Source organism: Triturus cristatus, chromosome 10 (assembly GCF_964204655.1).
Source record: "Triturus cristatus chromosome 10, aTriCri1.1, whole genome shotgun sequence".
Lineage (NCBI taxonomy): Eukaryota > Metazoa > Chordata > Amphibia > Caudata > Salamandridae > Triturus > Triturus cristatus.
Genome location: NC_140593.1, coordinates 449,128,440 through 449,153,524, shown reverse-complemented (window position 1 = coordinate 449,153,524; position 25,085 = coordinate 449,128,440). Strand labels below are relative to the sequence as shown.

General features: G+C 47.7%; 1 protein-coding gene across 2 annotated transcripts in view; it reads left to right on the top strand.

Moving 5' to 3' along the window:
* Nucleotides 1–25,085, top strand: part of EPC1 (enhancer of polycomb 1) — a 1,219,015-nt gene that overhangs the window by 623,056 nt on the left and 570,874 nt on the right. For both annotated transcript variants that reach the window (XM_085631852.1, XM_085631851.1), the window contains exon 4: nucleotides 8,391–8,597. In XM_085631852.1, the coding sequence (XP_085487978.1) occupies nucleotides 8,391–8,597 (207 nt within the window). The remainder of the gene's footprint in view (nucleotides 1–8,390; nucleotides 8,598–25,085) is intronic.

The window sequence follows — 25,085 nt, the reverse complement described above, 5'->3', positions numbered from 1 at the left end:
TGCCTGAACTGCTCCCAGGGCATGGTCGAAAGTTAATGTCGCAGAGCTCTTAAACAAAAATCAGAAATTGGAAGAAAAAGTCCAACAACTTTTTCATCAGCACCGCCAGGTGGCTCTTAAGATGGAAGACCAGGAAGGGCGGGCCCGCCGCAGCAACGTTTGAGTGGTTGGGGTTCCGGAGGGGTCAGAGGGACAGAGCGTGGACATTTACCTTGAAGATCTAATACTGAACTATCTTGAACCCAAACGGCTCTCCGCCTTTTTCACCGTGGAACGGTCACATAGAGCCCCGATTCCCCGTTCCCCACCCCCCGAAACCGGGGGCAGCCCCCACGACTATTATAGCCAAAATCCTCAACTACAGAGACCGAGACACTATACTGCAGGCGGCTCGCCTTCATGGAGATCTCCGGTATGAAAACGTAACCATCAGGTTTTTCCAAGATTTTACCCTTAAGGTCCAGCAAGAACGCCGCTCCTTCGGGGTGAAGCGAGCACTCACAGACAGAGGCATCAAGTACATGATGTTTTTTCCAGTGAAACTTAAGGTAATAGCAAATAGAAAATCGTGGTTCTTCACAACTCCGTCAGACGTACAGGCATAGTTGGACGAAGGAACCACACAGAGGACGGGATCAAGGATCGCGGATGGCTGGAGGGAGTCCCGGGTGAATCCGTCAAGCTCCCAAGACGGCCGAGCGGAACCTGACAAGCGAAGCCTGTGATCCTGGAGATCAAGATCCATGAGCCCGGCTGCCTCCGCGCCCGGCGGAGAATGAACTCATCACATCTGGTGACAGTGGTTGGGACTCACTGCAAAACTTGTAATGTATACCATTTGCTCTTCTATAAAGGGATAGTGGCTGCCAATTAGATAGGGCACTGCGGGACCAAAGATGTCCAATAATGCCTCTTTCCTAGTTAGGGTTGGATTTGGGCTCTGGGGGACCTACGGCGGTGCCACCCCGCAGCCCCTATAATAGTTGACGAGTTCTTTGGGCGACAGGCGCTCTGCTAGTTGGGGATGTGGGTAGTTTTGAGTCTACGCAGCAGGGTAGCAGGGAGGGAAGGGGTACTCAATGGGGTTTTTCTTTTGTTGTTTGCATTTTCTTCTTCAGCGGGAAGCAGGGAGGGGATGGGGGGTGTTGGGATGGGAGTATATTATTGTTGCATGTTATTGGACTGGCATCGACGAGACATGCTGGCATTTACACAGAGGAACTTGGAACTTACTTTGGGACTGATGAGTACACACTGGGACAAATGTGTTAAATCTTGAGCACGAACGTCAATGGGCTTAGAGATAAAGTCAAACGTAGTATCATCCTGCAATATATTAAGCGGCAAGCCCCTGATGTTATGCTTCAGGAAACGCACTTGGTGGGGAACTCTTGTAAGGCACTCAACAGGTGGGGATACAAGTTGCTAGCGCATGCGGGGTTCACAACCAGCTTACGAGGAGTGGGCATTATGGTAAGAAACTCCTTTCTCCTAGCTGTTAGCTCCACTTGGACTGACGACCTAGGCAGATATATAGGGCTCTTGGGAAGGCTATACATTAACACTTATGTCAGTCGACATTCCACTGGGCCTCCAAAGTAACGTTTAAAGACCTAGGCACTCTTTTACTTTCATTACCTGATGGTCTCCTGGTGATTGGGAAGGGGGGGGCTTCAATTCAGTGGCATCGGGCACGCTAGACAGACTCCCACCGCGTGAGCTTGGGTCCTCTAATAGATGGCTACCTGACTTCCTGGAGACACTGGGACTGGTTGATGGATGGAGGACGTACCACCCAGAGAAAATCCAACACACATTCTACTCCAGGGCCCATCATAGCCTCTCCCGTATTTAGTCAATCAATCATTTGTAGAGCGCACTACTCACCCGCAAGGGTCTCAAGGCGCTAATGGGGGGAGCTGCTACTGCTCGAACAGCTAGGTCTTGAGGAGTCTACTGAAGGTCAGCAGGTCCTGGGTCTGTCGCAGGTGTATGGGAAGGGTGTTCCACATCTTGGTGGCAAGGTGGGAGAAGGATCTGCCGCCGGTGGTCATTCGGTGGAGCGTTGGCGAGGGCGAGGTCAGCGGAGCGAAGCTGGCGGTTGGGAGTGTAGAAGGTGAGTCGTTTGTTGAGGTATGTAGGTCTGGCATCGTGGAGTGCTTTGTGAGCGTGGTTGAGGAGCTTGAAGGTGATCCTTTTGTTGAAGGGGAGCCAGTGCAGGTCTCTAAGGTGATCAGTGATGTGGCTGTGGCCGGGGATGACGAGGCGTGCGGAGGCATTCTGTATGTGTTGAATTCTTTTCTGGAGTTTGGCTGTGGATCCTGCGTAGAGGGCGTTGCCGTAGTCCAGTCTGCTAGTGACGAGGGCCTGGGAGACCGGCCTTCTGGTTCCGGTGGGGATCCATCTGTAGATATTGCGAAGCATGCGGAGGGTGTTGAAGCAGGAGGAGGAGACGGCGTTGACCTGCTGGGTCATTGACAGTGAAGAGTCCAGCATGAACCCCAGGTTGCGTGCGTGGTCGGTGGGTGTCGGCGCAGCTCCCAGAGAGGAGTTCAGTTTCAGGTGACTGTTCTTCTTTCATTCGGCAACAGCCTTCATTCCTTCATGGAAGTTGGTTTTGGCGGTGGCGGGGTCCTTGGTGAAGGAGAGGATCAGCTGGTTGTCAGGGTATGAGACTATGTTGAGGTCGTGCGATCAGACGATGTTGGCGAGCGGACGATGTTGGCGAGCGGTGCCATGTAGACATTGAAAAGGGTCGGGCTGAGGGATGATCCTTGGGGTACGCCGCAGGTGATCTTAGTGGCTTCGGATTGGAATGGAGGGAGGCGGACTCTCTGGGTTCTATCGGTGAAGAAGGAGGTGATCCAGTCCAGGGCTTTGTCGCGGATCCCTGCATTGTGGAGGCGTGTGCAGAGGGTGTGGTGGCAGGCGGTGTCGAAGGCGGCCGAGAGGTCTAGGAGGATGAGGGCCGCGGTGTCGCCGTAGTCCAGCAGGGTCCTGATGTCGTCGGTGGCGGCAATGAGGGCGGTTTCGGTGCTGTGGTTGCTGCGGAATCCGGATTGGGAAGAGTCCAGGGTGTCGTTCTCTTCAAGGAAGCGGGTCAGTTGTCTGTTGACACTCTTCTCGACTTTCTCCGGGAGCAGGGAGATGGGCCGGAAGTTCTTGAGGTCCTTTGTGTCCGCCTTGGGTTTCTTGAGTAGGGCGTTGATCTCGGCGTGTTTCCAGCTCTCCGGGAAGGTGGCGGTCTTGAAGGAGCTGTTGAAGATCTTCCGGAGTTGGAGTGATGGAGCTTGCTTCGTTGAAGATGTGGTGAGGGCAGGGGTCTGACGGTGAGCTGGAGTGGATGGTGTTCATGGTTTTGATGGTGTCTTCGTCGTTGACGTGGTTCCAGGAGAGTAGGAGGCCGGTGTGGCTGGGGGGCGGTTGGTCTGGGGTGTCGGCAACTGTCGGAGGGGGTCTAAGTGTTGAAGCTGTCGTGGATGTCTCTGATCTTGCGGTGGAAGAAGGTGGCAAGAGAGTCGCATAGGTCTTGTGATGGCGGGATGTCGTTCGTGCTGGAGTTGGGGTTGCAGAGTTCCTTCACGATGTTGAAGAGCTCTTTGCTGTTGTGTTCGTTGTTGACGATACGTTCCTTGAAGGAGGTCCTTTTGGCCGTTTGAAAGAGATGGTGGTGCCTGCGGCTGGCGTTCTTGAGGGCCGTGTGGTTGTCCGGAGTCTATTCGTGGCGCCACTTCTTCTCGAGTCTTCGGCAGGTCTGTTTGAATGCCTGGAGGTCGGTAGTGAACCAGATGGCACTTCTGTCGGTGCGTCTGTTTGAGGATTTCTTGATCGGGGCGAGAGTGTTGGCGCAGTCGTTGATCCATTGCCTGAGGTTACGGGCGGCTGTGTCGTTGTGGTCGGTTGGTGGGTCTCGGGCAAAGGTGGTGATTAGCTGGTCTTCGGTGACCTTGTTCCAGCTGCGACGAGGGATTCGTTGCGGGTCGTTGTGTGCAGTGTTTTTCTCGAAGGAGAAGTGGATGCAGCGGTGGTCGGTCCAGTGGAGTTCGGTGGTGTGGCTGAAAGTGACGTGGTTGCTGGCGGAAAAGATGGGGTCGAGCGTATGTCCGGCGGAGTGGGTGGGTGTCGTGATGAGCTGTTTGAGTCCGAGGTTGGCGAGGTTGGCGAGCAGGGTGGTGGAGTTGCTGTCGTTGGCGTTCTCGGGGTGGAAGTTCAGGTCTCCAAGGAGGATATACTCTGTGGAGGCCAAGGCGTGCAAGCTGACGATGTTGGTGATGGAGTCGCTGAACTGTCGCCATGGTCGGGGGAGTCTGTAAACAAGGGTTCCTCTAAGGGTGGTGTTGGGATTGATTTGGATCTGCAAGTGCAGGTGTTCGGCGGTGCTGAGGGTGTCTTCGGTGGTAGTCGAGATTCTGAGGGTATTCTTGTGGACAATGGCGATTCCTCCTCCCGGTCTGTTGGTGCGGTCCCTGCGGGTGATCTTGGAGCTGTCCGGGATGGCTATGGCAACGTCAGGTGCCGATGAGGGGTTCAGCCAGGTTTCCGTCAGGAAGGCGACGTCCGGGCAGGATGTGTCGAAAAGGTCCCAGAGTTAGACGGCGTGCTTGTGAACGGAGCGGGTGTTGAACAGTATGCATCTGAGATGGTTGTGGCCTGTCCTGGTGGGAGGGGCAGGACGTGCTGGTGTATTCTGGCTGGTGAAGCTGCAGTTTCGGCAGGTGAAGGGTCCGTGGGTGCGCTTCGGGTGGCCTAGAAGCAGGTAGATGAACGGACGGCGTTGTGTGTGTGGAGGATGTTGGTGTCGTGGTGCTCGCGGGGGTCTGGCGCTGGGCGCGGTCCAGGTGCGGACGGGCGCAGACGGGCTTGCCTTAGGCGTGCCTTCGGCATATTGACTATGTCCTGGTCCCAGCTATGTAAGCTGCTAATATACATGAAGTTAAGCACTTAGTGAGGGGAATTTCTGATCACTCCCCAGTCTGGATAGAGTTAGCCCTCAGCCAGGCAAGGGTGGGAAGAGTTACCCCCATCCACCCTTGGTATCTACGGAACCCTGGAATCCAGAAGGCACTACTAACAATCTTTGACACCTATTTCCAAGAAAATGAGGGATCAGTAGATTCTGCCCAAACCCTGTGGGAGGCTTTGAAGTCTGTAATTTGGGGACAGGCGCTGTCACTAATTGCTGGAATGAAGAAAGACAGAAAGAGATTGTGGAAGCGGAGGTAGAAATCAGCTGACTGGAGGTCGAGTTAGCAAATGAGGTCACTCAAGGGAAACTCCATGCACTACATCTTAAGCAAGAGGAATATAAAGCTCTAGCCACTGATAGGGCCAAAAGTCTTGGGAGAGAAATGGTGGATAGAATATACGATCTGGGAGACAAAGCCGGGAAACTAATCGCCTGGCTCGACAAAAAGGAATGAGCTAGTTGATTGGTACCGGAACTAATAGGTACAGACAACGACACTACGACCAATCCACAAGACATCGCTAATCAGTTTGCAACTCACTTCAAGACAGTATATACAACTAAAGCGCCATACTCATGCGATCTGCTGCGTGATCTAGCACTCCCCCGCCTTGTCAGAGGAGGACCGGTGCTTCTTAGAAAGTGCCTTAACAGCTAATGAAATAGCACAGGCTATTAGATCACTGCGCTCCGGAAAGGCCCTGGGCCCCAATAGCCTACCTATTGAACTATACAAACTTAAACCTGATAAGTTAGCCCCGTACCTGAAAGACATGTTTGAGGAAAGAAAGGTGTTGGGATCTCACTGCCACCAGATCAAAGAGTGGCCACGTTGGTCACTATACACAAGAAAGGTAAACCCAAAACCGACTGTGCCTCATACAGGCCGATCTCCCTTGTAAACGCAGAGCCCAAAATTCTGGCCAAGCTCTTAGCAAACGGCTTGGTCAAAGTAATCGCAGGGCTAATCCATCCTGATCAGTCAGGTTTTATGCTGCACCGTACTATGGTGCTGTACCTACGCAGAGTACATGGTGTACTGGGGAGAGCAGATACGATCCGAAAATACACTATAATCGTATCCTTAGACGCAACCATGGCGTTTGACACCATTGAGTCGCCATACCTATTTGCAGTTCTTGTGAAGCTGGGGTTTGGCCCTGAATTCATCCAGTGGGTACGGACGGACCTTATATTCGGAGCCCCAAGCACAGGTAGTGGTCAAAAATAAGAAGTTGGACAAATTCACTTTAAGTCGGGGGACCCGTCAGGGATGCCCCCTCTCCTGTTCACCCTCGCCCTTGAACCACTTGCGGCATGGATACGTCAAGACCCAGTAATACAAGGTCTTCTTTGGTCCCCTGAATGGGAGGACCGAATCTCTCTCTACGCCGACGACATCCTATTATTCCTAGCCGCCCCGAGGAAGTCATTGGTCTCTGTCTTAGACATCACGGCAATTTTTGGTAGATACTCTGCATTCTCCATCAACTGGAATAAATCCCTCATATACACCCTTAATAGAGACCCACCCACTCCTCCACTTGGGTGCCCAATCCAAATAAATGCGGTGGGCTATAAATATCTGGGTATTTTCATTACGTTGGACCCAATTCTCCGTTTTACCCAAAATCTTCTCCCACCTCTGCAGAGACTTAAACATGACATAGCAAGTTGGAAAACTCTTCCGCTCTCGCTACTCGGCAAAGCAGCCCTCTTCAAAATGATGTTGCTGCCCAATTTTCTGTATGCTTTGCAGAACACGCTGGATCCAGTTCCAGTGGCGTACTTTTAAAGAGGTTGAGAGTCTACAGAGAGACCTGTTGTGGGACGGAAAGCCTTGTATAGCACTGTCCAAGCTCACACTGAATTGGTATGACTGGGGATTAGCCTCTCAGACATCAAAATTGGGCAGCACACCTCACAGCTGTTAATCAGGGCTCCTGCAGTCAACCTGATGATCAGTGCTATGCCATGGACAGATGGCTTCTGCCGATAGGGAATTACAATAGGGCACTCTATTCTAAACCCAAACGATACCCCTTGACCGGACCTACGGAGCACTCAGTCCAAATTTTGCTCACCGTTAGCACAATTCTAGGCTGGGAGCGAAAACTTACAATGGCAACCCCCCTATGGGACTCCTAAAAATTGGGTGGCTTATGGAGGTCGAAGGGATTTGATAAATGGGACCTCATCGGGATCTCGCAGATCAAAGATATGTGGGAGAAGGGCGAAGTGAAAACGTTTGCTTCTCACCAACACCAGCATTAGTTGGTAGATTCAGAGCACTTCAGGTACATTCAAATCCGTCACACATTACAATCCCACTTCCTGAAAGGCTCCTCCCCTCCAGAACCCTCTCCGCTGGAAGACAGGTTGCTTGATGGACACCTACCTGAGAAAACTAAATCGCTGACCTATAAAAAATTGATCAACAATATGGCAGACCCCCTTGGGCCGCTGCGTGAGAAATGGGTGAGGGATGGCCTTAAGTTAGACGATAAAGACTGGCAGGAAGCTGTATCTTCCCCAAGAATGGTAGCAATCTCAGCCAGGCTCCGGCCTAGTTTAGTGCGCATGGGATGGGCCGACAGAGGGGATTGTCGGTGACAATGCGGTCAAGAAGGCACATTTCTACACATACTATGGGAGTGCGAGCACATACAATCGTATTGGTGCAAAATCCACGACATTCTAAGTGAAGTACTCACACTCGCCATACACCCGGAATCCCGCAGATGTCTCTTAAACATATGGGACCCACTGATTTGAACAGTCACCACAGACAATGGGTCACCTAAAGATTAATGCTGGCAAAGAGGAACATCGCTCGATTGTGGGGAGCGTCACAGCCACCCAAAGTAGAGGCAGACCTAGACTGGTGTATGTATAGAGAGAAGGCGGACTACACAGCCCGGGGCTGCCACAAAAAGTGGTCCAAAATATTTGACCCACGGAACTCCTATAGAGGATGTATCTGCAATCCTCCGCTTAGCAAAGACTCGGACGATCCCCCACTCCATAGTCCGTAAACGCTGTGCTCTTATATGGAATGGTATCTAACGTTGCATTTACTGATTGTAATGTACTTGATTCCTCTGTGTTATATTGTATATTAAGTGTCGATGAATGTTTAATAAAAAGAATTATATAAAAAACAAATGTGTAAATATGCAAGGTGAAGGTACCCATGCTAGATTACTGCTGGGCACAGTCGGGTACCGGTGTTCAACTTACTAAGCATGTACAAGTTCGTAACACAGAAAGGTAGATTTACATTACAGTATTATCATATGGCACTTACGCAATAGTCATTCATTTTATTTTATTTTTCCACTGTCTTGTTTTTTTAAAAAATTGTAATGCATTCAAGTGGCATGGTTGTTGAAAGTTAACTTTTGGTGTATTTTTTTAATATCAGGCAGTTAGCCTCCAGGAGGCAAAACTTCTCCTGAAAGAGGATGATGAAGTTATCAGAGAAGTATATGACTATTGGATCAAAAAGAGGAAAAATTGTCGTGCTCCCTCTCTTATACCAATGGTAAAACAGGAGAAACGTGATGGCTCAAGCACTAATGATCCGTATGTAGCTTTCAGAAGGCGAACAGAAAAGATGCAGACTCGAAAGGTGAGTTAATTCTTCATCCTATTTAACATTTGAAACCCATTGATTGATATTTACTGTGATATCCATTAAGTTATGGACAAGTAATTGTGTACAAGAGTTCTTTCTTTAATCACATTAGTGTAACTTTGGCATGTGACAATAAGATCAATGCAAATGCAGGCTACATTTGAAGGTGGTATAACAGTGGTGAGTGTATGTGAGGAAGAAAGTGTAACTATGAGAGGAAGTAAAGAGACTACAGATGGGTTTATTTCAGGTATCTAAAAAAGCTAGATCGAATTAGGCTGAAGCATGCAAGCAGAGTGGAATAGTGAGATGCGCCTGAAGATGGGACCTAAACTAAGCAAGGGCATTGCCTTCTATTCCTACATCAGGGAGTCGAACTAGCAAAAGGTCTAATTAAACTGAGGTGCAGATTTTACTTGATCAGCCAAAATTTGCAGATCATCAAGAATAGAGGCTTAAGGCTTTCTCTGTGCTAGGGGTGGCCAAAAGCTGGATTGACCTATTTCTAGTTAATACTTCTAACCCCAGATTCCGCACTTTTAAACCCTCCACAGGTACCAGACTGGATTTGAAAACTTTTCCCAGCAATACTCATGCGCATGCCGCTCCACCTGTGCTTGCACCTCCTTGGTAGTGATGGAGTGGAGCTGCATGTAATCGCCACCCCTGAACACTGACATCCTTTCCTTCCTTTCCATGCTTTCTGATACTCCGCTCCCAATTTCATCCGCTCTGATGACTCCTAAAACAAAGTCCAGTGTTCCAGGTAAATATGTCCCCACCAAAAACTATAGGCTTCAAGCCAGGCTGTAGATAATGTGGGTCACTCACCCGCACAAGTTGTGCCTCTTATTTTTGAGCTCAAGATAAGTGTGCCCTTACGCATCCAAAGGTGAGCCAGAACCGAGAAGAGAAGCCATACATCACCGAACATTAGAGGTAATTAAAGCAATTGCATAAGTCCTGGTCCAGATTGGGCATGTGGAGTTATTCTTGCTCCCAGTACCATTCCTGTGAGAGGTCAACCTCAAAGCCAAAATTTTCTGATAAGTCTAAATCAAAGTCCAAGCAGACGCAAAGTTGGACTCAACCCCATTCCACCGCTCCGTATCCAGGGAGCGGGCCCAATAGCATCACACCGTCTATCGATCTTCCTTGGGGTCCTTCGTTGCAGAACCAATTCCCTAACTGATCTCAGTGTGCTCTGGGTTTTACAGGCCATCGGTGATGCTGCAGGAGATTGAGGCAATCAAAGAGACCATACTGCAGATATTTGGAGTATTTTTGGGCCCCAAGTATTTGTATGAGCCTTCAGTTGGGTTTCCACCAGCAGGTCCATCCCAAGAGCAATCTGACCCCTTTGGATTGGTTCTTGTTTTGTTACCGTCCCCGGTACATATGTAAATTCTAGTGCCGGGACATACGCTGGGCTGTTCCTTGTTTATGCCAAAACTTGTGCCACAGACACTTGTGGAGAATCTTGTGCTGATCCTGATGTCTGACCCAGAACCAACTTCAACTCTGTCTCGACCGAAATTGCCAAAGCATAACCAAATGTCATACACCGTGATTCCATGGCAGTGCCTCTACCAGGGCTGACTCACGAACAGAGGTTCCATTTTCTTGTCGGCTCTGATTATGAACAAGGTACACTAATGGTGGGGAGGAGGAGGGAAATATCTCTCTTCATTATGACCGTGATAATCTTTATACGGACTTAAGAGGTCTGTTGGTTTGATACATCCCTTGATACAAGTTTGGCCTTGCCAGTTGGACCACCTACAGAAAACAGTGCATCATTTTCATTAATAGTCCAGTGGGCAGCTGAGGTTCTGGAATTGCAGCTGCGTTCAGCTGAGACCAAGACTGACATTGTTACGGACATTTTGCAGCCTGGGTCAGCCACTTTTTTTTTTTTTTTTGCAGAGTTTTATATGGCGCGTACTTGACCCGAATCCAATCAGGTATCAGAGTGCTTTACATAGCACCAGTTACATTACATGAGGACACACATTCATTCTTTGTTAGGCACGGGGAGATTAAGTGATTTGCCCAGAATCACAGGATGTTCAGCGTCATTACCGAGACTCGAACCCAGTTCTGAGGTTGAGCGCCCTAGCCGTTAGGCCAACTCCTCTCCACATTGGTGCCCTTGCTGTTCTTTCACAAATTCTTCACTGATGCTTGGATAGTGTAGGAAGCTGGACCTCTCTTTGCAGATGTCCCTTCACTTTTTACCCCCATTTGAACTACAAAATGCTGGGTTTCAACTCTGACAGTGCACTGAAGCCTGCTAATCGGGCTCCAGATTCAGTGTTCTTTCCCTAAAACTGTTCAAATGCTTAAGTGTTAGCCAATTGGCAAGGACTTTAGCACCCCTGTAAGTCCCTAGTAAATGGTTCCCCAGGTACGAAGGGCATGGGTACTAAAGAGGTTCTCTAGGGGCTGCAGCATGTATTTTGGCACCCTAGGGAACCCACCCACAACTTGTGTGCAGACTTCTATTGCAGGATGCGAGAAATGGTACAAAACAGTCTGAAAACACGACACTCGCTGTGTGTCATGCCCCCGTACACTGAATGTACTATATGTAAGTCACCCCCACAGCAGGCCTTAGCGCTCTAAGGCAGGTTACATTATATTACATGTGAGGACACAGCTGAATGAGCAGATGTGTCCCTGTAATGTCTAGTTCTGTTGCTAGGCATTGCAAGTGATCAGGAAGTCATCTTACAGGTATGTACTGGGCACTAGTCATTACCAGTTACCCAGCTACACAATGGCTTCACTGAAAATACTGTTGCTTTGTATCAAACATATTGTCTTAATAAATCCGTTCTGATGCCAGTATCTGATTTATGAAGACATGCACCTTAGAGGTGTCCCCTGAAACCCTACTAATCACCTAGTGTGGTGACTGACTGGTATCATCCAGCCTGCCACCACAGACTAGTATCTGAATCCCTGCAGGTGAAAGCCTCATACTCTCGGAGGCCAGGGACAATGCCTGTCCGGCAGAAGGTGATCACACCTCCTCCAACAGGATACCTAGTGAAGTTAGCGTATCAAGGCCAGAGGCTTCAAAGCCTCTGCCACCTTTAATACGCGGTAAAGAAAACAATGGTCCTGGACCAATACTTATTGAGCCATAAATTAATTAGAAAGTACTGATACTCTCAACAAGAGCTACTATTGAGTCAGCTCACACCAAGAAACTAATACAAAAAACAGATGTGCACCAAACACAATCATTTCAATGCAATTTTTTCAAAAACATGGCCATATATTTTATTTTACATAAATATATATATATATATATATATATAACAGTAAAAAATAATCGCATGATTCAAAAGAGTCAAGAAAAAGAGGAGAGGAAGGGGTTGCTCCAAAGGGGAACGTGAAGAAATTTGGTGCTCAAGTGTTAGGAGATTTTTGAACAGGGAGATATTCTCAAAAGAATAAGGAGCATATATTTACATATATTTACATGATTCAATGTATGCCTAGTAATTAATAAGCAGTCATCATAAACCTGGCCCGGTACAATAGTGCATGTATTATATTTACACACCTGATTTCTAAAGGTTGGAGGGTTATGTCTCCTTTGAGGAAGGGGCACAAGGAACGAAGGTCCAGGATCCCAGAAAAGGGGGGTGTTGTGGTGTCGACGTTTCGACCAGACTTGACGGCAGAAGAGGGATTTTTGGACCTCAGACACGCAGGTCTTCTTCAGGGGCGGGGCAACCCTCACAATGTCTTGGGTAGTGCCCAGTGTTTTTAACCTGCCTATTGAGTGCGGTATGGTGCCCAAGGAATGAGAAAATGAATAACCCCGCAATGATTACGCGGAGTTCATTTACAATGAAAATGACCTTAAGCGCCGTCAGTCGCTGACTAGCTCCGCTGCGGTATCAGCGGAGATAGTCAGCGACTGATGGCGCTTAAGATCTGGTGGGTCGAGATAATCCGACCTCTGTAGAATTTTCTGATTAGCGAATTTCTACGGTGCATTTAATGTAGGTTTTGACAACACAGGTCCTTTTCATGCGATGATTTTTTACTGTAATATATATTTTTGTAATCGCCTCGCGCAGCTCCAGCACTAGAAAAAGTCACACTCAGGATTTGCGATTCGTGAATAAATTTTATTTATTGACTTTGACGCGTTTCGACAACACAGTCTTTGTCAAAAAGTTATACAATGACCCGGAAGTGGGAGTGAGCTTATAAACACTTCCTTTATGTTAATAGACATAGAAAACAAAGTGCATGTTGATGTTACAATTTGACATTTGGAAAACAGACTTTCACACGTCATGTTAAAGTATCAAATGCAAGTGCAGTAAATTGATTCAAGTGCACATTAAGGTGCCCATTCCGATCCTGTAAAACCCGGGTACAAATGGTCGTATGGAGCGTTTTCTCCGTACGACTCGTACCCGGGAATTCCACCGTACAAACCAGCAAGTACGATTCGTACAGAAATACAATTTCCGTACGAATCGTAAAAAACACCGTACGGCTAAAAAAAACATACAATTCCGATCCTGGACAGCGCGTACGCGACGTCCGCACGGAGTCAGGCAGCGTTTTACGGACCAGCAAGTACGATTCGTACCCACAGCACTCCGCACGGCTATATTTTTACGGGAGCCAAAAAGTGCCGGAAAAGCTAAGTACGCCGCGATGCACGAGGAAAAGGGGTTCCGCTACGTGATGTACACACCATCACCCAAATCGTACGTGTCATCATGTACGGTGCGTACCCCAACATTGCATATGTACGGACCGTACCCCCCACCCCCCGTATGTACGGACCGTACCCCCCACCCCCGTATGTACGGACCGTACCCCAGGTGTACCCCCACCCGCGTATCTCCGCACCGTACCCCAGGCGTACCCCCCACCCGCGGTCCGTACATACGCGAGGATTGGGGTACGCTTGGGGTACGGTACGTACATACGCGGGTGGGGGGTACGCCTGGGGTACGGTGCGGACATACGCGGGTGGGGGGTACGCCTGGGGTACGGTGCGTACATACGCGGGTGGGGGGTACGCCTGGGGTACGGTGCGTACATTCGCGGAGTGGGGGGTGCGGTCTGTACATACGGGGGGTGGGGGTTACGGTGCGGACGTACGCGGGAGGGGTGGGAGGCTGGGGGGCCGTACGACTCGTACCCCGGGCACAAGTGTACTCGGGGTAGGGCTCGTACAAAGTTCGCTCCGTACGGAGCCTTTTCCATGCGCTTGTGTTTTCGGACGGGCGGTACGGATCGTACTTGCGTGCTCGGACTTCAGTTTTAGGATTATTATGTAAAACTGTCTGGGGATGTCTCGTAGACTTTTCCCGAGGCGATTCATATGTTTTTTTCACGTACGAATCGTATTTCGCCGTTTGTACGGGACTTGTACGATTCGTACGTAAAAAAATACAGATACGAGTCGTACGGGAAAAAAAAATCCAGGATCGGAATCGACCCCTCAATGTTTTAAAATTCAGCAAAAAGGCATTGTATGTGTAAATAAACAAACATAAAAATAAAGACAGTGCGTAGTGCAATGTGCCAGGTGGCAGATTATGATGGTGTAACAGCTTGTTTTCATTGCTATTGTGCGCCTCATGTTTCGCGCTAGGGGCTATGGATTTAAACTCAGCTATTGATGGACAAGAATTCATCGGGCATCATCGTTAATGGCCAGTGCTGATGTCAGTAAGTTGAGACCAAGCTAATGTCTGAATCAGGAAAACAAGACCACTGTGTCAAGCCCACTTGGGGTCATTTCAAAGGAAAGAAAAAATACAAAAGATGTATATATACAATGGTGCATGGAGGGAGGGTAAGGAGAATAGGCCAATGTTGGATGGTGGAGCAGCCGCTCCTACCGTAGTGGCCATCAAAGGTACATTTCAAGTCATAATTGGTGCGTTTAGGACATAGGTGCAGAAGAGGGGCAATATGTGACGTCCTGTTACAGGCATATGCCTACACAGACAAAGATACGCAGCAGTCAACCTAGCCTAGATGTACGTGGAGGTCCTCCTCATGGTTGAGGCCTCCGGAGGTCTTACTACAAAGCTTGATAATATATTCAGATTCCAGGCGTCGCAGATGACGTTCCCGATCTCCTCCTCTTGCTGTCACTGGGACCCTGTCAATACCAAAATATGTGATTTTAGTGCTGAGATCTTTAATGTTTGCATGCATTAAATCGCAATGTTTTGCTATTGCATAAGACATAACACCATTCTTGATTGCGCGCAGATGCTCAAAAATGCGCTTTTTCACCGGGAAGATTGTGCTTCCCACATAGCGTAGGCCACAGATACAGGTTAAAACATATACAATAAATTCCGTATTGCAGTTAATGAAATTACGTATCTTTCCCACCATTCGCCATTCGGAAAACTAAATGTTTTCACATTTGTACTGCAACTACAGGCTTTACACCTGCCACATTTATGGAAACCTGGGAGTTCCCTCAACCAGGTCTTGGATGCTTTGTTTTTCATAGCGAGGTGACTGTGTACCAGGAGGTCTTTGAGAGATTGACACTTCCGGTATGTTATGTGAGGTGTCTGACTGACCAGTTTACCAATTATAACATCTCTCTTAATAATGTGCCAGTGTTTTCGCACTATATTATGAACATTTTGTGATGCGTGATTGAATGTGGTGATCAGTCTTACTTCCTGTGTCCCGCTTTCCTTAACCTTCGGGACAAGTAGGCTGTTTCTGTCTCTAGTGCTGGCCTTTTTAACAGCTGCTCTAATGTTTTTGCCTGTGTATCCTCTGCTTTTAAAACGGCCCTGCATGTTTTTAGCCTCCTTCTCATAGGAGTCAGGAGTACTGCAGTTTCGCTTGGCTCTTAAGAGTTCCCCATAAGGGATACTGCTCTTCAGTCTGACAGGATGGTGACTATGTGAATGCAGAATACTATTACCGGAAGTAGGTTTCCTATACAGTTTGGTGTGTAAAGTGCCGCTTTTGACCTCAACCTGCACATCTAGGAACTCTATAGTGGTGGGGTCTGTTCTGCTTGTAAACTCAAGATTCAAGTTGTTGGTGGATAAACCTTGGATAAAATCATCCATAGCATCCTGTGGACCATCCCATATCAGAAAGATATTGTCTATGTAGCGGGTCCACAGGATGACGTTGTGCTGGTAGGTTATGTTGCCCTCATGCCACAGGTGCTCCGCTTCCCACCACCCCATCAGCAGACAGGTGTAGCTGAGAGCAAAGCAACTTCCCATGGCAGTACCAGTCTACTGTTCGTACCACTGGTCCTTAAAAAGGAAACAATTGTTGTTAAGACAAAACCGTAACATTTGCAATAGTACCATAGTGTGATCAAACATGTTGAGTGGCCTGTCTCTCAGATAAAATTTGCAAGCCTCTATGCCCAGAGCATGCTCAATACAAGTGTACAAGGCAACAACATCAATTGTTGCCAGGATATACAAGTCTTTCCACGGAATTTTGGACAAAAAGTCCATTGTGTCCCGCAGTATGAAGGCAAGTTGAAAACGTATGGGCAATGGAAGTAATCCAGGTAAATGGAGGTATTCTCTAGTAGGCTCCGATTAGCAGAAATGATAGGCCTACCAGTGGGATCAGTGGGGTGCTTGTGCACTTTCGGCAGTAGGTAAAATACAGGAGTCACTGGCTTCTGCACCAGTAAGAAAATAAATTTGTTTCGGCTCAATAAATCATGTTCCTGCTAGTCATTCAGCAGGTTGTGGTAATCCTGTATTGATTTGTTATACCTCACCGCACTGGATCTCAGGTAGCTTCCCGAGAATTCCAGCTGTCATTTGGCCTCTGTTCAATATTTGTTGATATCCCACAGGACCACATTGCCCCCTTTGTCTTAGGGTTTAATCACAAAAGTTGTTGGTTGTTTTTGGGACTGTAGTCCCATTCTTTGTGAAGGTGTAAGATTTTATGCAAAATTGTCTCGTTTTTTCCAAAGTTCCAGGAGATCCATTAATATAGTCTCATTGAATGTGTCCATTCCGTCGTGTAGTGTTGTGGGATTGAATTTGGACTTGGGTTTAAAATCATTCCTAGACCTCCTGCTGATCTTCTTATCCATGCTGATCAGTAGGTCAAGGTCTGTAGACCAGTCCTTGATACCTGTCTCAAGTTCCATGAGAATGGCAAGAGTTTAAATATCTCTAATAGAGAGCGCCCCTCCTGCAATGTCAGTAATGTTTGTCACTTCAGAAGTGATACTGGCACCTCTGAAATTACACAAAGTATGTATTTTCAAAAGTTTCAATTTGCTCATAAAGAGAAACAAGTCAATTCGTGTTTTAGCGAAATCGAAGTTGGCTGTGGGGCAAAAGGAAAGACCCAGTTCCAATACCAATCTCTCTTCGGGAGTAATTTTGTGGGCAGAAAGGTTGATAATAGAGAAGTTTGTTTGCTCACCTTTCATTTCTTCCTCTTGGATCGCCTGATGCCTCTCCCACGTGGCGTTTCGTTTCCGCTGGCCTTCTCCACCTTGCCTGCTCTTTCCTTTTCTGGATCTTTGCCTCCTCCTTTTCCTCTTCCCCGTGGAGGTCTTTTCGAGGAGCTGAGGCTCAGTTGCACAAAACGGTATTTCTCCAACGAGGTAAATGGTCCTCTTTCTGGTCCTGGTATTATTGATCGGTCCTCAACATCCAATGATGTAGCTGAACTTGACCCAGAGGTTTCCGATTCTTGGACTCGAAGTGCCTCGATGTTTTTGTAATCCTTTCTGATTGCATCGTACTTCCGGCTGAAAGTAAGGATACGCACTTGTGCGTAGTCTTTTCGGTCTCTTATAAATTTCCACCTTTTCCTTGCCTTTATGCCATCTTCATATTTTGTCAGTCTTACCGCCATATCTTTGATAAAATTAGCGATCTCCTCCAGAGATGCTAGTTTGCTCAGCGCCTCACGTAGTTGTTTCAGCTCCTCCTCAATTTGCTGCGGCTCAATTGCAGCATACTTTGAGAGAAGGCCCAACATTTGTTTGCAGGTCGCGGCCATCAGCCCGGACCATTCCTCCAGTAACTTTGGGTTTCGATAGGTTGGGGTAACCAGGTTTCTCAGCCCCCTTGGTACCCGCCCTACTTCAATGTAGTTATAGAGCGATTTCACTTCCCAACTCCGGTTTATTTCTTTTTTGCTAAGTTCTTCAAGTCTGTTTTGCTCTTGTTTTAAAGTTTTGTCACCACCAGTTTCACCGCCCTGATTTCTCGTGGGTGCTCCTCGGTTGTCTCCATCTGTTTCTGTGAACAGTGTTTTCGCTTCATTCAGTCTACTGCGGATGGACTCGCACATTGTCCTCACGCATAGATTACGGGGTTCTGTACCTTCCCTCCTTCCACAACATCTGTTTCTTGTCACGTCTAGAAATCCTCCTCTGTATCACAGACCGGGCACGGCTACGTTCCGCCTGAAACAGAGGTACCCCTGCCGTTACTTTAAATCGTCAGAAATGCCTCAGTTTCACCGGGGGTCTGATGCGAGCAGCTGCCAATGCCGGATTCCTCCAAGCCTGGGGTTTATCCGCTCCAGCGGCTACCCGTAAAGACTGCCACAGTGTGTTTCCTGTATGGCAATTCCGAATGGGAGAAAACTCCCCAGTGTGAAAATAGCAGCGGGAATCGGGTAAGAAAAGGTTTAAAGCAAAGTCCAGCCTCTCTTCCGATCTCATCCACCAATCGGGGTCGGTGTTGACAGGCGGGCGCTGGACCCGCTGTAATTTTGTAATCGCCTCGCGCTGCTCCAGCACAAGAAAAAGTCGCACTCAGGATTTGTGATTCGTGTATAAATTGTATTTATTGACACGTTTCGACAACACAGTCTTTGTCAAAAAGTCATACAATGACCCGGAAGTGGGAGTATATATGTAAAATAAAATATGTGCCCATGTTTTTTTTTTTTTTTATTGCATTGAAATGATTGGGTTTGGTTCACATCTATTTTTTGCATTAGTTTTTTGTTGGTGTGAGCTGACTCAATAGTAGCTCTTGTCGAGAATATCAGTACTTACTAATTAATTTATGGTTTAATAAGTATTGGTCCAGGACCATTGTTTTCTTTGCTGAATTTGATACCCAGGTCACAAATTTTAGTTGGGTTACCCCATTTAATTAATGGCCACCTTTGATATGCGACCATGGCTTCACCCCAGATCTGGGGAATGCCACCCCCTGCTATAGGGCCCATTTGGCACCGCAGCAGGTGGGAAATTAGTCAGTCCCACTTACAGGCTTGGCAAAACCCCTAAGGTGGGCCACCTGAAGTGGGCAGCCAAAGAAAGGTTTTACCATCCTGGTTTTGGTAAAACTAGGAATTCTGGGTCAGGGTTATGCCCACTCCTCACATGAAGTGGTCATATAGGGGGCGTAGTCACCCCAGTGGTAGGTAGCCCATTGGCTACTACCCTATACTCCCCAAAAGCCCCTAAATTGAGTATTTGAGGTCGCCCTGACACAGAGGGTACAGATACATCTATCTGGGAACTGAAGAAGGCCAAAGAAGAGCTGTCAGCTCGAGATCTCCGGGTCAACACTGAACTTGGTACCAAACCCTACCTGGTTGCTGGCACCTCAACAATTGCAAAGACCGGACTCGTTCAAAAGTTGTGCATCCTCCCAAACCCTTGGAGGACTGTCCAGCACTTCAACAACCACTTAGCATCTCCCTTGGTGTTAAGGAGCCACCCCCCTACATCTGCAGGCACCGGCTGCACTTGTCCAGTACATTGTTTTGGTGACTATTGGGCCCACTGAAGGAACATAACGCCAGGAAGTGGTTTTCGTGATTCCAAGAGGTGAGCCCCATATCTCCACTGAGTTTCGAGTAGCTAGACCCTCCAGGAGCAACGCCTGCACCAATATTCCGGGTACTGTAGCATGTGCAGCAACCAAAGCTTGTTAAATATCCAGCCCAGACACCACCACCGTAAAAGCTGACCTGCATGACAAGGAACTTCAGGACCGACGAGGCTCACACCGAAAGTGGCCCTATTGTCTGTTTTCTTCTCCTCTACAGGTCAAACTGAGAACCGTGAGAGCCTCACAATGCAAGTGGCCAGCCGTACAACCACCTCTGCACCTGAGCCCCACAGCCGGGGTTCACAACAATCAACTGCACCCTCTTGCTCCAAAGACCCTCCTCCCGAGCCAAGCACCCCTTTGGGGTCTGCCGGACTTGTCCCCAAGTCCCCATTGTTTTCTGGTGCCCATTGACTTCAATGGTGTAGCATTCAAGGCTACCAACGCGTTCAGCGTCTCTGCACCCGGACACACCCGGGAAGGTAAACTAAAACTGCTTGTGGTTCTTTGGATCATGGCACCCTAGCACCTTTAGTTCCAAAGAGCACCCCTGAACTTTGACTACAAGTATATTTTTGCATTATGTCTTTCCTCCCATAGGATAACATTACTGCGTTCAAAGCTCATACCTCAAAAAACATTATTCATGTATTTTACTGTTTTCTTGTAAAATCCCTATCTCTGAAAGTATCCACTTGATTCCAATGATATAGGTGAAATTATATGAAACATCAGTTTTATTTTTATAAATTGGTCTCAGATTACTTCTTGAGTGTGTGTGTATCATTTATTGACTCTGTGGGTGCAATCAATGCTTAACACTCTCCTCTGATGAGCCTAATCTGCTCGACCACACTACTACAAATAATGCACATGGAATTATTGAAGTAAGCCCCTGTAAACCAACACGGGAAATCTGGACTTTCTGCGTGGTGTGCCCCCACTATGTAAAAATCCAGCTTCCTACGGTTAGGCACTTGGTCAAAGTCTGGTACTTGCCCACTGGTGAAGAGGCAGGTGGCCAAGCATCACACAATGGTGCATGGTGATCCTTATTTTCTCACTAAACACCCTACCCCAGAGAGCTCGGTGGTTCAGATTTCCACCAGCAAGCTGAACCCTAAATAATTCCACACAACTTTTCCGGATAGGGAGTCCAAGAATTTTGAGGCGTTTGATGGACAAATGTTACTCCAGTATTGGAAATTTCATAGATTCACAATGTTGAATCATTCCCGTCATCGAGATGGGAGTCCCTTGAACCCTAGAAAAGCAATGTCACAATAGACATATAATATAGAGGCCTTAGGTCTTTTTGTTTATCACTGTTCTTATTATAAAAGAACCAAACTCAAGAGTCAACCAGTCAGATCATACCACCCTTTAGAACTTTCCTGAGAGAAGCTCCAGTCTCTCAGATTTTCAGAGCACTAGTGCGTACACATAATATTAAACTGAGAGAAATAAATGTGAGCTTCTCCGGGGAGGTGGGTGGGTTGCGTGTGAATCTATGAAAGATTCCAGTACTGAAGAACTGCAGTTACAGGTAAGTAACTTATTTTCATCTTCTTGGCGAGCCTTCCATCGTTCAGTATGGTCTGTATGTTGGATTGCTGCACATAGTCCTTCAGGGACTTGGCCAGCAACATCTTGCCGGCAGTTCTTGGAAGACCTCGGAGCCTTTCTGGCTCAGGCAATTCATGATGGTTAGAACGCAGCCTTATATGTGATTTGTTCCGGCCTAGTCACTACTGACTGGGAAGGGTGGTTTGCACTAGTTTTGTCCCCTGCATTCCACAGGATTTTCTGGAAATGTCCAAGACTGTCTCGTGGATATGCCCTTTGATGGCTCACATCCTTTTGGTAAAAAAGCTGATTCTGCCCTGAAGTGTTTCAAGGAGAGTAGTGCCACTGTGCGCTTCCTGGTTCTTTTGACTTGTACTAAGCAGTTCCCACATAAGTTTGGAAAACTCCGAGGCTAATTCAGGTGGCTGGGGTAGACAGGTGCAGGTGCCCCAACTGCTATAGCTGTCATCCCAGTCCTTTTGATAATGGGGACTTATGTCTGGCAGGCAACACGCTGGCCAGCAGTGTTACCAGTCTTCCCGGTCCTCTTCCCCTGCAGCAACATCTGCTGGGCTGCTTTAGTTTGTCGACACACAACCTATCATTTGGGGGTAGGTTTCAACATTTCCTCCCATGGTCGCGATCAAACACATGTAGCAGATGGTTTACCGTTGCTCATGGCTGTGCCCTACCGTTTCTTTTTGCTCGTTCAAATCTACCCCCCCCCCCCCCCCCACAAAAACATCTGACCAACTTTCAGAGGAGTACTTATCAATTCTGTTACAGAAAGTGCAAGTGTTATTATCGATATGTGCTATCAAATGTGTTCTTGACTCAAAGAAAAGGCTGTTCCTCTCACTATTTTCTTGTGCTCAAAAATTACAAAGACCTTTGACCTATATTGGCCCTTCGACCTCTGAATGCTTTACCGCGTAATGCAAATTCAAAATGCTCCTGCTAGCTCAGATATTGTCTGCTCTATCCTTGTGGGACTCAATGGTGTTTGTATTTTCACGTACCTATGCTGCAGTTCGACAGTCATTGCCTACAGGTCAATGTCACCCATGAGCATTTTCGGTTTGCAGTGCTCCTCTTCGGCCTCACCAGTGCCCCATGGGTGTTCTTGAAAGTGATTTTGATGTGCACGACACACTTTCAGTGGTTGAGAATACCGGTTTTCCCCTACCTTGAAGACTGCCTGTTGAAGATGGGCTCATTGCAGTCAGTTGTAGACCACTTCCACACAACAAAACTCTTGACATCATTGTGGTTCATGATCAACAAGCTGAAGTTGCACCTGACTCTTCAGAGGATGCTATTCATTAAAGCTTCCCTGGATATAGTGCAGTTGAAGATCTTCCCTCTACAATGACAGGTTGAGGCTATTCTGTGGCTAGTATACTGAAGCTTTAGACTCAGTCCTGGATTGCGTTAAGATAATCTCAGATGCTTCTTGGCATCTTAGAGTCCTGCATCTTCATGGTCGACAGTGCCAGGTGGCACATGCAGGGTCTGCAATAGAATCTGATGTTGAAGTGAGCTCAGCACTGAGGAAATCTATTGAGTGTCATCCAGATTTCTGAAGAGTAGTCTCGCTATGGAAGTGGTGGCTGCTTGAATGCAATTAGTCCAGCAGCAGGCTCCTCTCCCTTCCCCAACCCTTACTGACAATGGTTACAGATGTGTCGCTAGTGTGTTGGGGGGTGGGGGAAGTCATTGTGGTAGGTGGAGATCAGATGACTCTGGTCGCTGACAGTAGCCCAGCTTTATATCAATGTGTTTAGGTTGCAGACAATTTGTATGGCACTGAAGGCCTTCCTGCCATCCATCAAGGGAAGGCTGATGTAGGTTCTTATTGACAACATCACCAGTATGTGGTATTGCAACAAGCGGTGCCAAGTTGGGTCCTGGGTTCTGTGCCAAAAGGCTTTTTGCCTCAGGACTTGATCGAAATGTCAAAGCACCTCCCTGATTGCGAACCACCTTGCAGGATCATTAAATTCAGAGCGAACAAGCTGAACATGAGGCATCTGGCAGATCACAAATGGCCTCTTTATCAACATTGGGGTGAACCCTGGCTAGCCAATTTTGCCACCATCCAGAATGATGTCTAGAAGATGCATTACAGCTGGAATGGCGCACTAGACTCCTCTACGCCTTCCCACCTCGCCTCACCACTGGGGTCTGAGTCATCCTAGTGGCTTTGGATCCATGAGAGTGCGGTTTACACTGCAATTGGGGATGAGTTTTGATGTCTGATCAGGCTTCTTTTTGGAAAAGATCTGCTATTGAATCAGTTGAACCCCAAAACGGCTTTGAGCTTTTGCACTGACCATACCAAGGAACACCGTGTGAACAATCTGCTTTTTATGGTGCTCTCTCAAGCAAAGAAAGAGAAGTCTGTCAAGGTGGATTTTCCTCTGCAACAAGATCTGCTACACACTTGCCACGAAGCTGCCTCCAGGAGGTCTGAGAGCCCATTCTAGCAGGGCCAAGGCTACTACCACTGCATTGGATCACCAAGTGCAAAGGTTGCTACCACTGTGTTGGCATGCTGAGTGCCTGTCCTTGTCATCTGCAAGTCAGTGACTTGGCCATCAGTACACACATTCACAAAGCGCTGCCACTTTGACAGCCAGGTCTGACGGGATGGGCATTTCACCCATTTCACTCTTTCGGTCCTGCAAGACTTTTGGGTCTGAACCCTCTTCATAGACCTTCCATTTTGGGAAGGTACTTCTTTGTGATTTATTCTAGGCTGAGGAATCTGCACTTAAAAGTATCAGAAGAATAAGTTACTTACCTTTGGGTAAATTTGATGACTTGGAAAAGGAGTTCCAAATAGTATCAATTTGATCAGCGAAGAAGTCCTGGTTTATCACACAGAGCCTAAGTGGTTTCCAACTTAGAGGAGGTACAGTCAGAAATGCACACCGAATTAAAATTCTTAGAACGTCTTTTGTAGAATTATAGTCATTCAAGATTTTGGTCCCATTATAGCTGAAGTTGGTGGAACACATGGGTGGCCGACGGGAGAAGGCTGGAGAATGCATTGGCAGGGGACTCTGAGTTGGATGCAGAATTATGGCTTTTCAGTTCTGCCCGGAGTGGGACAACCACCAGGTGTGCAATCTCTGCCCGCCGAGAGACCGCAACAAATAGGGCTGCAAGACATGCAAGGAGATCAACCCTAAAACACTGGGAGGCATGGAGAAACAGAGGCAGGCACACTGTACCATGCAGGGTCACAAGTTAAGTCCATCGCTGAGAGACCTCTGCCTGTCGAGCTTGAGGGAGGACATCACCAAAGGGGCCAAGGGAGAGGGTTCGGACATCAATGGGAGGGCATCGACATAGAGCGACAACGCAAGAAGCACAAGGAAAAGCGTGGACAGGTAACACCAAAAAAGCAAGGGACAAGCAAAGCGAGAACATCGGAGTTCAAAAAAGACTTCCTCTGAGCCAAAAATCCTGGTGATCGAAGTCAAAGACAAAAGAGCCCTTGGGTCCCACACCAAGGACACCACAGGAAGTCAGTCACCGGCAAGACACTGGCATCATCGGATGACCGAGGTCAAGAGAAGCTGAAGAATATACCGGCCAAAACACCGGCAGCCGATCCACTGACAACAAAAAAATTAGATTGAGATCGAGCAGAAAGAGTCGGTTTGAAGCCAAGATGACCGTGATACTCCAATACAACAAGCATTGGCATAGCCAATAGGTCTCGCTTTTGGGACCTTATAAGTATTTAGTTATGCAGCACAACATCCTTGGTTCAACAACGTCAAATGTTGCATGGCTAAACACTTATTAGGTCCCAAAGGCAAGACCTATTGGCTATGCCAATGCTTGTTCATTTTGCTAGAGACAAAGTAAAGGCCATTTGGGCACAAGACGTGCACTTGGAGATCAGGTGTGAGGGATGGCATGTGAACACATGAAGAGGGTTCATCTACACAGAACCTTGATTACACTGGGAATCATTTAGAAAATTAAGGAAATCATTACAGTCTCCTACATGTCAACAGTTCAGTAAGGGTTTTACCACATGGTTTGGCACGGGGCCCACCCCTGGGCATCCCCTTCCCATTTA